The sequence below is a fragment of the Fringilla coelebs genome (genome assembly GCF_963513975.1).
Source record: "Fringilla coelebs genome assembly, chromosome: 3".
Taxonomy (NCBI): Eukaryota; Metazoa; Chordata; class Aves; order Passeriformes; family Fringillidae; genus Fringilla; species Fringilla coelebs.
The window spans coordinates 65,014,623-65,027,612 of record NC_140030.1 but is presented as its reverse complement, the minus strand read 5'-3'; the positions used below and the strand labels follow the sequence as shown (position 1 = coordinate 65,027,612).

Here is a 12,990-nt window from a genome sequence, read left to right as displayed (position 1 = left end):
GTGTTTCCCCTTCAAATCTACGTTATCTGATGAAATTAAAATAAAAGCTTTTTAAGAAGTCCATTATAATATCTCAGAAAGACTTAAAACTCAAACTGAACTGTCCTCTGCAGGCAAGCAGATTAGCAAGGCTAATGGAGAGTGGATCCAGGGCGTGCTACCTGTTTTTTTGCCAAAACCCTGCTGCTCGTGTTTCTTCCTCTCCATATGTTGCCCTGTTTTTATAAGCTCTGTAGCGATGTTTGAGGCTTCAGCTGGCTGCAGGGTGCCATTGTCAGGAGTGCTATCCCTGTGCTGAGCAGCAGTCTTCCTCCTGACAGTAGGGGAGGGGAGTGAAAACAGGGAGAAATTGGGTGTTGTTCCCACCTTACAGATGGGAATTTATCCACCAAGAGTGCAGCATCTCTCCCAGTCCTGAGGGCTGAGGATGAGCCAGCCAACACCAGAGCAAGCTCCCTGTGGTCTCTGTGGTGAGAAGGCTGGACTTGTGATATTTCGTGAACCAAGCTCTCTCTGCCTTATTTATTTAAACTTTACAAATGTTTCATGGGATTTTTTTTTTTTTGGGAAGTTTGCAGGGTCTGGGGGTTCATGCAATTAGGAATATTGCTATGGCTCTAGGGATGGTTTTATTTGATCTCTAGCAAGTTTCTTGAAAAGAGCTATGAATTTTTTCTTGTGCCCAGCTGTATGCTTTACACCCAGTGACCAACAGGGCATTAAAACCATCAAAGTGCTTATGTGTAAAGGTCATGAAAACAATAATTATAAGGAATTATCAATAATTTCTTCAGTAGCAGTGTAAAATGGTGTTTTTTAAATTTAGGTAGTATTGATACATGCTTCCCATGAAAATGGGATGCTTCCTAGAAATCACGAGTGTTTTAATCACCTTTTAGTGATGAAATTTGTCTCTTGAATGAACATAAGCATAATAATAATAAATTCTAATTAATTTTCTCTCTCTGGAAGTTAGAGAGCTAGAGAATCCATTTTTGCTGACACAAAGCTAAATATTCAGGGCTTTAAAATCCCAATTTTAAAAATTGTAAAGCTTAGTTGTCCTATCAGTTGATGCAGCTTTCAATACCTTTACAAACTGTTAGGAACTGAATTTGTAAGAAGGGTGTATACAAATACTATAGATCTTTAGGGGTAGATGAGAAAGCTAAGAAACACTTGTCTGCCAAGTACTAATGGCTTTACTGAAACTTGTAACTGATGCACAACATTGAATCAATTTCTCTTTGTTTCAGGTGATCAGACTTTAAGAATTTGGGATGTGAAAACCCCAGGAGTCAAACTTGTGATACCAGCCCACCAGGCTGAGGTCTTGAGCTGTGACTGGTGCAAATATGATGAGGTATAAAACTGTTCATCCCACTGTTTTGCTAATTGAACCACTCTCATTAAATAGCAGGGGTTTTTACTGCAACATTATTGTGTCTTCTCTTTATGAAAGCATGCTTAGTTGCTTTGTTGCTCTCATTCACTATTACATGTCCAGAAGAGCTTTGTTCTAAGAGATGGTCAGCCCAAGCAGGTCAGAGATTTTGCTTAGCTCTAATGGGCAGAGTAGTCAAAAGTGGAAGACCAGTTTGTGTTTCTCTGTGCTCCTTAATTTACATACGGGGGATGTCACTTCATTTATGATTTATGAATCTGTATTTTTTGATTTATTTAACTTTTATATGCAACATATACATTACTACAATTTAGTAATTAATTTGTCACGATACATCTGTGTTTTATGAAATCCTCAGAACTTGCTGGTAACCGGTGCAGTTGACTGTAGCTTAAAAGGCTGGGATTTGAGGAACATCCGGCAACCAGTGTTCGTCTTGCTTGGTCATACCTATGCTATCAGAAGAGTAAAAGTAAGTTGTGTTTTATTTCCCAGTGACCATCACTGAATTATTACACAAATTTTTCTGGAAGCCAGTAATATTTTATGTTATCTGATGACTAGGAAAAAACCAACAGGATGTTAGAGAGTTTGGGAGAAGGTTTGAAGGTTACTTCAGGTAAATTATAAGGGACATGTGAGATGGGGAAAACACTTCACCCTTACTCATTTTTAAATGATGCTTTTCCTTTGTCTTTCTACACAAAGGGCCAACATTCACAGAAGATAAGATACAAAACACATAGTAAATATATACTTTTGGGTAGACAGAGAAAATATTAATGCATTCAAAGGGATTTTGAAACTTTATGCATGAAAGGCTACAGATGGCTTTACTGAATCTGTGTTCAGCTAGAACACTCACCAATAAGAATTTGCTCTCAATGCACAATGACATTTTTATCATGTTGTATAAAAATATGTATCCAAATATCTTTTTAGGTAAGCTCAAAAACTGAAACTGTGTTTCAGTGTGAAATATTGAAACTAGCAAAGAGTGTGAGAGTCAAATACATCAATGTCAAAGTCTCCTGGAAAAGGAGATAGTACCTAATTCTTTTAAAGCCTTTCCAGAACAGGTATGTTTATTAATATTTTCTAGGAAAGAAACTTTGTCTGGCAGAAGTTATCCTGGGTTGGTGTTTTGCTTCACATGGCCTTGATTTGGGTTACTATTTAGAAGTTACTGTACTTAGTTTGTAATTTGTCAGAAAAGGGTGTGACTCAGGTCGTCATTCTGTATCACAAATCCTTTTCATGGTCAGAGAACATGAGAAGCACCTGCTCTCCTCATCCCAGCTACCCTGGTCTGCTCTCTCCACTGGTGATTGATGTTGAGTCTTTTTTTCTAATTTAGTGCCTGCATGACTATTCTCTAATCTGGCTCTGTGAAATATTTTTCATAGAAGATGCATCCATGTGCAAAGGAAGCGTACTGAGAGTACATGACTTCTATTCCATCTTACAGGCTTCCATTGCTTCCATTTCAAGACAGACATGGTCCCTGAGCACATAAGATGTGTGGGCCAGCACTTCGAGGTGGTACAATATCTCCACTTGTGTGGTGTAACTCACCAGTCACAGTGAATTGAGAGAGAGACCTGGATGCTGCCTCTATAGAGGCAGCTGCCCCTACTGATATCACTTCCCCTGTGTTGTGCTCACACAAGCTATTGTAAAGCTGCAGCTGATGGCTCTGACTGAAAACCCTGTCCCTGAAAGTGACTAGTTTCTGTCTGGATCATTAAGCTGTTTCAATTTGTTGCTCAACCACACAATTGCAAGCCTTGACACAAAGGAGGGGGACAGGAGCACACAGTTTGAAGTGGAAAAGAAAGTGGAAACCACAAGTCTTGGCAGCAGATCTGAGGCTGGCAAGGAATTCTACCCAACACAATACTGTCGAGATTCCTGCAGATTTCTCATGGTCTTTCACTGCAATACAGGGCATTATCAGTGCACTGAGGTCATCTGGAGTCCTTTTTGGGTGATTTTGTTGTTGGTGCATTTGATTCTCATGTTTTTAACTGGCTTCAATATCTTACACTGAAACACAGTTGTAGTTTTCAAATTTACCTGAAAAGATATTTGAATATGTTGGAGTCAGGGTGGAGGATATGGTGGTATCTTCTGCCTGTACAGCAGGCAGATGATAAAATTGTAGTATTTTACAGTTAAATTGAACAGAATTTTCTCTTGTAGTTGAAAGACATTATGCAAATTTTTTCAACTTACATGTGTAGCACTCTGCTGAGTATTTTGACAGAGTTTGCTTAGGTAAGTTTCTAGGATACTTCAGGTTAATGACAAAACTTTGACAGGATGATTTTGCTTTATCTTAAACTATGAGGACATGCAGAGGGGGCTTATGGAAAGTGTACCATTGTTTTTTGTTGCCCGTGAGACTTCTTCCCCTCTAGTATTCATTTTCCTGAGGAGCAGAACCCATTTTGTTTTGGGGTTTTTTCCCATCAAAAAAATTTGCAGGAAGTCTACAAAGGTTCAAGTTCCAGCATGCACATTCCTCAATTCTGCTATAATAAAGAGAGCTCTGTCAGCAGACTTCAGCAGCCATCAACATACACTGCTTGACAACGTGGGCAGTTGTGGCAATAGCCTAGACTTAACTTTTGACTTTGTAGTTGCTGTGAATAATATTAGAAGTCTTGCAGGAAGACCTAACTGTGAACCACAGTGGGAGGGACCTGCATTTCAAACTCAAGTTCTGTCAGTGGCTTGTTGTATTTCCTGCTGAGAAGTACAGATTTTAAAATAGTTAGAACTGAAGGTTGCAAAAAAACTAGAGCTGAGATGAATAATTTTTGCATAACTGCATCCTTCTTTTGCTGCAGTTGTTAAACCAGTGTGCAAGAGTCCATGGAAGTGTCCTGTGAAATGCCCTGTAGGAGAGGAGGATATCATGAAGTGATGCTATATTGCCTTCAGTGTCTCCACTTATCTCCAATTTTCCCATTTGTATAACTAATTTCAAAATTGTGGGATATAGAATTGATGACGGTAGTATATATTCTCTGCAGTATGGCATAGATTTTGTCTCTCTGAAAATAATTAACTGGTCACATAGCTGGTTTGAAACTTGATTTGTATAACAAGATGAAACTTAGCCTATTAGCCAAAAGCAGAACTTAATGACTGTTTATATGACTGTTCCAGAACTTCTTAACTTTACAGCAGAGTTATTTGGTACTGCTGTAATGAAATCTAAGCAAAACAGAATCCCACAGAGCATTCCTTGTGATTATTAATTCTATGATTCCTTGTAATTAGAAGCATGGGGGAGAAATACACTGATGTAGTCTGTTTTGTTGCAGCATGATGTGGTATGAACCAAAACCATTTAAGTAGTTAAACTTTGATAACTTGCTGCTTACAGTAAGCCTGTATGTGTTCACAATGTTTTAACTTTAAAAGTTGTTTTGTTTTCTTGCAGTTTTCACCATTCCATGCAAATATATTGGCCTCTTGCTCCTATGATTTTACTGTAAGGTACAGTATTTTCTCTAACTGGATAAAAATTGAAATGTGATCTATTTTAATATGGCTTGCAATAGAAAACAGTTCCAGAGTGGATATACTGGAGAGCAGTTAATGTTGCTGTCAGATGGTTCATCAGCTATGTTGAAAACACATGGGTTTGTCACTTAAAGGCCAGCTCAGTCACTCTGCTGAGCAATGTCTGCTCTGTCGGATGCTTTCTGCAATCCTTTTCACATTACTCTACTGAATATAGTTGCATCCAGCTGTGATAATGTCTGATAAGAATGGTAATAACCCTCTTAAATTAATTTAGTTAGGTGAATTCATATGTTTCTGTGACAAATTTTTATTTAGGCTTTTTATGAACAAAGTTTTTGTCCTTCCAGTATCTGAGGAAGCTTTACTAGTGTTCCATAGTGTGTATGCTTAAACTCTTTAGACAGTACTTCTGCAAGTTCCCCTGGCTGCTCAGTATATCTGATACTGCTGAGGATCTCAGCAGTACCGTTATTTTAAAGCTAATTTAAATTCCTAAAGAAGTTTGATTTGATACTGGAATTTCTCTAAGATACATGGTATCACAAGTCACACTATGAAATATTCCTGAATACCTCAACCAAGTTCCTTGATCTACATTTTAATTTTCTAACATGGAGTAGGCAGTACATTAAGAAATGGGAGAAGCCCTCTTGCCTCCATAAAGGACTGCAAGGTTATCCCACTTGTCCAAATTATCTCAAGTAATGTCACTTCTGGTTGTGTCCTAATTGGTCTGACACCAGACATAGAGAGGTTCTTTTGCCATAGGGTTCTGTTGCTAATTCTCAGTGCCTGTATGCGTTGCTAAATCATAAATCTATCCAGTCTTCTGCCATAGCATCATATAAAGTTGCATCATGAAGTTAACCCATTAAGCATTGAAGTGACTTGATTGTATTGTCATGCTCTTCCCTTTTTGACACCAACTATATATCCTTCAGGTTTGGTGCTAATGTGCTTCATGCAGTACTGAAATCTAGTGCAATTTCAGCTCTGACACTTTCATATGTGGAAATTTTCAGAAAAGATGGAGAGAGCTACTACCTCACAAAGCATCGTGTCTATAAATGTAGAGCTTGGGGAACCTCTTCAGAAAATTCACTCTAGGCATTACTTTTCTGTTCAAAGATTAACTTGTCATTACTAAGGGGAGATGGCAGACTTGAAGAGATCAAATAAAGATTTTAAACAGTTTTTTAAAACCATTGGATTTGGTATGAATGAACAAACAACAGAGAAGGCCAGGTGTGACACCTTTGGAAAAGGTGCCACAAGCACAATATTCTGTATAATGGAGGAAAATTGTTGCCATAAGAATTTGAGAACATCTCTTTTAAAGACAATGTTGTACCTCTGCCATATAGTGTCATTTTACTGGATGCACCATACACTCCACATGTACATACATGCACACATCCTGTCATATGTGCACATGCATGTACCACACACATACAAGGATGCGAATATATGCACACATACATGTACTTTTCAATTTTAGTGTAAAAATCCTTGATCAATATATAAAAGGTGGAAGAGAAGTAGGGATTCTAGTACATGGGATTAATTATCGACCTTGTTGAATCTACTCAAGGCCCGTGACATTTTAGCTCCATTTGGTGAGGGGTCACTGAATTTTGATTCCTAGAACAGCATGGTATGGCAGCCCCTCAAAAACAGATTCATTGCAGTGTTATTTTAATAGCAGTTTATGATATTGTTCATTTATATTCTTTGGTGTGTCTGTTTGCTCAGAATTACCTGCAAGCATTAGTTCATAGTAGATAACAGAATAGAGCATAGTGTTGGAGCAATCCTTTACTGTCGGAGTTTTGTAATCTTAAAAGTTACTGAAGCTTTATAGTTTAACCAAACAGCTGCAAATATTAGTTCAGATTATCAAACTACCATGTAAGAAGCAGGGGTTTTGTTTATTTCAGGTCATACAGCTAGTTTGGCACATAATCACAAGTGAATATCTAAAAGAAAAAATAGTAGGTTGAAAACAAAGTTAACAATGCTTAGCTTACTCCTTTGCAAATAGTATAATCATTGAATGTGAGCATTGTAGTCGAGCTACTGAAAAAAAACCTAGTTCACATGCCAACTTGATACTGGGAGCTGAGAAAAAGAGGATGTTGATTTGAACTTGAGTTTTTACATACCTTGGTATAATGATTTATAATCCCTGTCCAGTAAATGCTTCATTCAGACAAATGTTTTCTGTACAACATCCTTACTCTTTGGGAGAGCTCAGAAAAAATGTAGGCTAATTAAAGAGCAGATTGAACACAAATGAATCATTAAAATGCCAGGAAATACACAAAGTACTGTAACATTTCCAGAACTACTTTAGGTCTGCATGTATATTTTTAAATGCTATCTCTGTCAAAATTCAGTTTGGAAGAACACCAGTGTCATCTTTTACTGGAATCACCATTTTGTATTTTTGGACTCTTCAGTATAAAAAAGAAATCTTGGTGCATTAGTCAGAGACAGTGCTCACCAAAATCTAAACAGAAGAGCTGATAAATTATAGAGCTTCATTAAGCTGGTATCAGGCCAGATCTTGAATCATACTCACAGAAGCTTGTCCCTAAGGCAGAAAGTCAATTTTTGTTAAAAGTTGTACTATACTGGACATCATCTCTGCAACACACTGTAGGGTAAACCACTATCTCCAGCTCTCCATTACTATGTACCAGTTCAGTAACTTGGATCACAAAGAAATCTTACAGAATAAGGCTGATCATAAAATAAACTGTGTTTCATTTCAGCTAGGTATCCTTACTATCCTTGTATTCTTTTTCTGGTATTTTCCTTCAAGGTGAAAAGGTGGGTGTTTGCTCATTTGCTCTTTTTCTCTTATTTTCCTCAAATGGAAAGTGTCCTTCTATACGCAAATTGCTTCATAATGCTGATACTTCACTGGAACTATAATGAAATAATCTCTTCAGAATATTAGTGTGGAAATAGTTAGATGTTCCCAGTTAATGCCTGAAGTAATATCATTGCCCTGATTAGCCTGTATCCAAAAGTAGCTTGACACTAAGTTCTCCTCTGACAGAAGTTTTTCTAGTTTGCAGGAAGAACTTTTACAAATCAGCACAGGAATTAGAGAATAGGAGCAGGGGAATGAATTGTGTCATACACATGTAGTAAACTGGCACTGAATTCTGTGTCAGTTCTTTGCCCTTGGAAGGTTCTTGGCTTTATTCATCCACATGCTACTGTGACTTGTGCCTCGTGTGGTTGTGTGTGAATGCTAGCATTAATTGTTGAGTGTGCTTTTATGGAAAGCACCCTCTAAACATCTGCTTCACACCTACCTGAAAATATGATGTATGAAGACATCATGTAGCCTAAGAGCATTAGTAGAGCTTTCACGAATAAATATTTATCATAAATATTTTTTTCTTACCCAGAAGGATGTAGCCTTAATGAGTTGTTCTTTGTGCTTCCATCTGTGCATTTTCATAGAATCATTTCCTGGGGTAACTTTTGAACCTGTTGAAAAATTACCTAGATTTAGCAGGAAACTTGTAGTCTAAATTTTAAAAGCTTTAAGCTTTTACAAATTTAATGGAAACTCATGAGCCTGAGTTTCCATGGGGATCCACTCATGCAAGAGAAGGAAACCCCAAGTACTGCCTTGAGGAAGGTAAGAGACATAGCATGAATTCACCACCACAAGTAATCTTACTGATCTGCTAGCTCCTCACCATGCAGCAACAGGATGCTGCAACACATTCACTGTACAGACACCAAAACCTGGAATGATACTTGCTACCTCCTTTTTCCCAGCCAGCAGTGAAGGTGCAGGGACACTTGGTAAGAGTAGAGTGGGAGTGAGGACAAGGTTGAAGATAGGGGGACAGACTATATTTGGGTTGGTAAAAGGGAATTGGTCAGGGAGCACAGGTCTTTGTGACACTGCTGTGGGTGGTGCAAAGTACAAAATCCATAACTTAACAGGCTTTTTCTCTTCTCATAATGTCTTGTTCAGAATAAGCAGTCCACTTATTCTGCCCATGCAATATATGTGCAGCTGATGAATTGCATGCCTGGTACGTGTAAAACAAATAAGCTGTGGAGAAATGAGGTAGAAGTTATACTTTTAACAATTCCAGTGTTAAAAAGCTCAAGAAAATGCACTCATATAGGTTTTGGGGTTTTGTGATCAATGTAGATGTGAGTGAAGTTGTGGCTTCATACATAATATAGGTAAAAATAACAGTTTAAGTGACGTACCTATGATTGTACAGGCTGTACAAACCTGTAAGGGACCCTAAAAGCCTATGTGGTTGTCTGGCCTATGTTTTGAGTTCATGCTGCTAACTCTGTTGATGCACTTACAACTGAAATAATGCAAGCCCACCTACTTGTGCTGTGAGTGCATCTTCAGTTTGCTGTACAGCCATCCTGCTATGGTAAACAGTGTCTTAGAAAAATTGCATTGCCCTTTCAGTCTGCAGAATGTGGTGAAAGTTGACTCTGAGGAAAGCATTGCTGTCACCATGGTGGTTTTGGAAGCTGTGCAGTAGACATTTTTTCTCACTTTGGAGTGCAAAGTTGTTATGAGAACCATCATTAATTTGCCATCAATGGTTCTCAGTCCTGAGAATGAACATTTTTTTGAGCTTTCACTAGTAATTGTTTATATATTTAAAAAAGGTATCAAAGCTTCCAGTCAGTCTGTTGAACTTGAACTAAGTTGCAGTACTCTTAATCTCTAAACTGCTTCTTTACAACATGACTTCATATAACAAACACTATATTCCTGCTATTTTTTAAATTGATCAAAAGGTCTTTCTAGGGTCTTTATTCATGTAGACCTAAAGTTATCTCCTTTAATTGTAGTTTTCAGTTATGAGCATCTGTCTTTCAGGAATTATTAGAGAGCTCACGTGGAGGCTAACACTATTACTAAAAACTAACACTATTACTTAGAAACAAAAATATTTGTTTCCTTACCTTCTTTTCAACAAATGTGGGAGGATGAAAATGCTGAAATGGTCTTTTGCTCCTCTCTCCTGCAAAATAAGTTGTTTATTTTAGATCTCAGGTACTAGGAAAAAATTAAGAGGGTTGTTGCTATGGCATAGTCATTGTGCCGATACCACTCTCCCTGTTTATGAAGGAGATAACATCTACATATTAAACAAACTGACCCTGCTGGCTCCAGTGTTTGCTATTTTCCCTGAAATGGTTTGAACTTACAGTACTTCCACTGCAGTTGTTCTGATAATGAGCTGTTCTTGTTAAGTATTGTCACTTTTCCCAATAAAGGCAAGGCAAAGAGACCTCTTCGATTGCTAGAGAAGTAGTAAAGCATATAATTGACCCCTGTGTGAAAATGTGGGCTGTAGAGAATTTGATTACAGCCGACAGCCCACAAAATGTGCTGTGCTGTGCAGCCTGTGGACTTTTCTCAGTGGTATATGCAACACAAGAAAGAGAAATAAATCTTTGTTCTGTGCTGGCATACGGGGTTTTGTCAGTCTGTTATTATCTGAATGTTCTGTGTTTGAATCGTTTTTTTCATGGCTGAAGTGCCTTTTACCTCTATTTTAATCCCATCTACTCTTATATCTCTCATACTTCCTGTTAATTGCATTGATGGACACTGCATCTATTGGGACAGTAGCTGGAAGAAGTAGAGGACCTCAGAATTGTTATTTTTCTAGGTATTTTTTTATGAACCTAGGCTTGAAAGAAAAAATTATTTTAAAAATATGAACTAGTGGAATTAACTGTGTAAGGCAGCTTATCTGTGTAGTACAAATTTGTTACTAAATTATAATACTAAATTCTGTTTTACAGGAGCACAGTCTCAAATTCAACAATGCGCATGACTGAGAACTCTAAATGAGTGTGTAATTTTTGTTTAAATAAAGACCCCATAGTTAATGATGCCAAAAACTGAGAAAAATCACAAACTGTGCTAATATCTTTCTGGGATAAAATTGCCCAGCCATCAAGAAATATAACAAGAATATTCTAGCCTATGTTTTTTCTTCTCTTTTAATGATGTCCCAATGACTGCTACTTGGTGCCCACTTTGATCTCAGTTTCTGCAACAGGACACAAAGATGGTTTTGCCCAGTGAGGTTTAATATATGCAAATCAGCAGATGGCTTTACCAGGAGTATGATTTGCTATGTTTCCTAAGTGGATGAGTTTGCTTTTTTAAATACCCTGGCAGCAACAGATTCATCAATATCTTGCATTACATTTTTGAAATGGCCTTTCAATTACTTTAATTGTGGTTTGTTTGATTTTTTTTTTCCCTTTCTCTCTCTCTCTTCTATTCTCTCTATAGATTCTGGGACTTTTCCAAGCCTAATCCTTTGCTGGAAACCGTTGAGCATCACACTGAATTTACATGTGGTCTCGATTTAAGTCTTCACAACCGTGGTCAGGTAAGAGCTGGGATGCATTTACTTTTCACTTGCCTGTTCCAGGCACTGTGGTCATGGCTGGGCTGCAGGACTCACATCCTGAATAAGTCACCAGATTGCAGTAAGCTTCTGGAAGTGAGTCTGGCTGAATGCTTATCAAATAAACTTCATTTCAGGTCCATTTTTATTTGTGAAGTAGTTCCTTGCATTGGGTAGTAGAGGAGGGCAGAGCAGACAAGATTGTAAAATCAGATAACTGAAAGCCACGGTGAGCTCTGGGAAAATGAAGTATTTTGTTTCAGAAGGAAGAATAGTAGAGGAGAGTCTAGAATACTAAGCTGAGATACAGAACTTTCTTCCGTCTACTTAAATCGTCAAGTTAAATGTTGGTAGTGTCACACATGATACCTAGGGCTGGTTTGGCATACTGTTTAGAGGACTAGGAGAGGCTTAATCTGTGGCTGAAATTCAAAAACCCTCAGCTACTAAAGTGAATAAGTAGAACCTATTTTATCAGTAGCCCTTATTTATGTACTGGTTCTGTAAGGATTCCCCTCTTCTTCTGTTGCTACAGTTGTTTCTGTTTTGTAAACAGAGGATTCTTTTTTGGTAGTATGAAATGATTTTTATACAAGAAACTTTGAAAAATTAAGTGAATTTTTTACTTTAAAATTAGAAAGCCTTTAGTTTTCCACACAAGAATTACTGTAAAGATATTATTTGTTCTTAATGCACTATTTAACATGCCAGAGATATAATTTACATCTAGATTCTTTTCAAATTCACAGTAAAATGTTTTGGTTTTTTTTTACCCCAGATAAAAATTGTAACATCTGCATTCTCATTCTGTTTGGACAAAGCAAATTAAAGACATTGTAAGTTCTGCTGGTAGAACACAGGAAAAAGGTGTAAGTTTGGCCAAATACTTAGCTTACTTCTCATGGAACCATTCTAGCTAAATGATAGCTTTATGGGTTTTCTGTGTGGTTGGTTGTTCCTTAAATTCTGTTACTTCAGTGGTGCTGCAGTTACTGTATACAAGGCTGTACTGTGAACCACGTGGAAGAATTTGTAAGGCTCAAAAAAGCTTTCAAGATTCAGGTTATTTTTCATCAGTGCAAGGCAAGAATACTTAAAGACCAGTTGCTGGGGATGGAAACTTCATCCCAAGTGACTGCACAGATGTGATTGGGCTGCACCAGGTCCAGAGGGAGTAGCAAGCACAGCATAGTGCATTTAGGGCTTCACAGTCCCACAGCAGTGCATGTGCTGAGCCCAGTTCAGTTTTTCATGAAGTTGGTGTGGGTTTACATTTGGTCTGAATGAAGAGAGAAGATTTTTTCTTTCATTTTGTATTGAGGATGTGATTACTTTGACTACAAGCCCATTGCTTCATGGTAGATAATGAATTGAAAGAAAAGTGCACATGCACTTTTATGTTGAAAAAAGAAAAATGATGGTGTGCACACCCATGAACACTCGGACATTTGTGCATTCAGGTGTCTTTTTTCCCCCACAGAAATTCTACAAGTGTGATGTTGGACGTAGTGCACAAAATTTTTAAATCCGGGGTACATATCCATGTTTACTGAGTGCCAATGTGCACTCAGTAAACATGTGCCAAACAGAAGTTTGGCATTTGCAACAGCT

The 12,990-nt window shown here is 37.8% G+C and overlaps 1 protein-coding gene across 1 annotated transcript in view; it reads left to right on the top strand.

The window, feature by feature from the left end:
* The window catches only part of PEX7 (peroxisomal biogenesis factor 7), a 40,514-nt gene that overhangs the window by 17,088 nt on the left and 10,436 nt on the right, over positions 1-12,990 (top strand). Inside the window, exons 6-9 of the mRNA XM_084203565.1 lie at positions 1,257-1,363; positions 1,764-1,877; positions 4,857-4,912; positions 11,262-11,361. Of these exons, the coding sequence (XP_084059691.1) occupies positions 1,257-1,363; positions 1,764-1,877; positions 4,857-4,912; positions 11,262-11,361 (377 nt within the window). The remainder of the gene's footprint in view (positions 1-1,256; positions 1,364-1,763; positions 1,878-4,856; positions 4,913-11,261; positions 11,362-12,990) is intronic.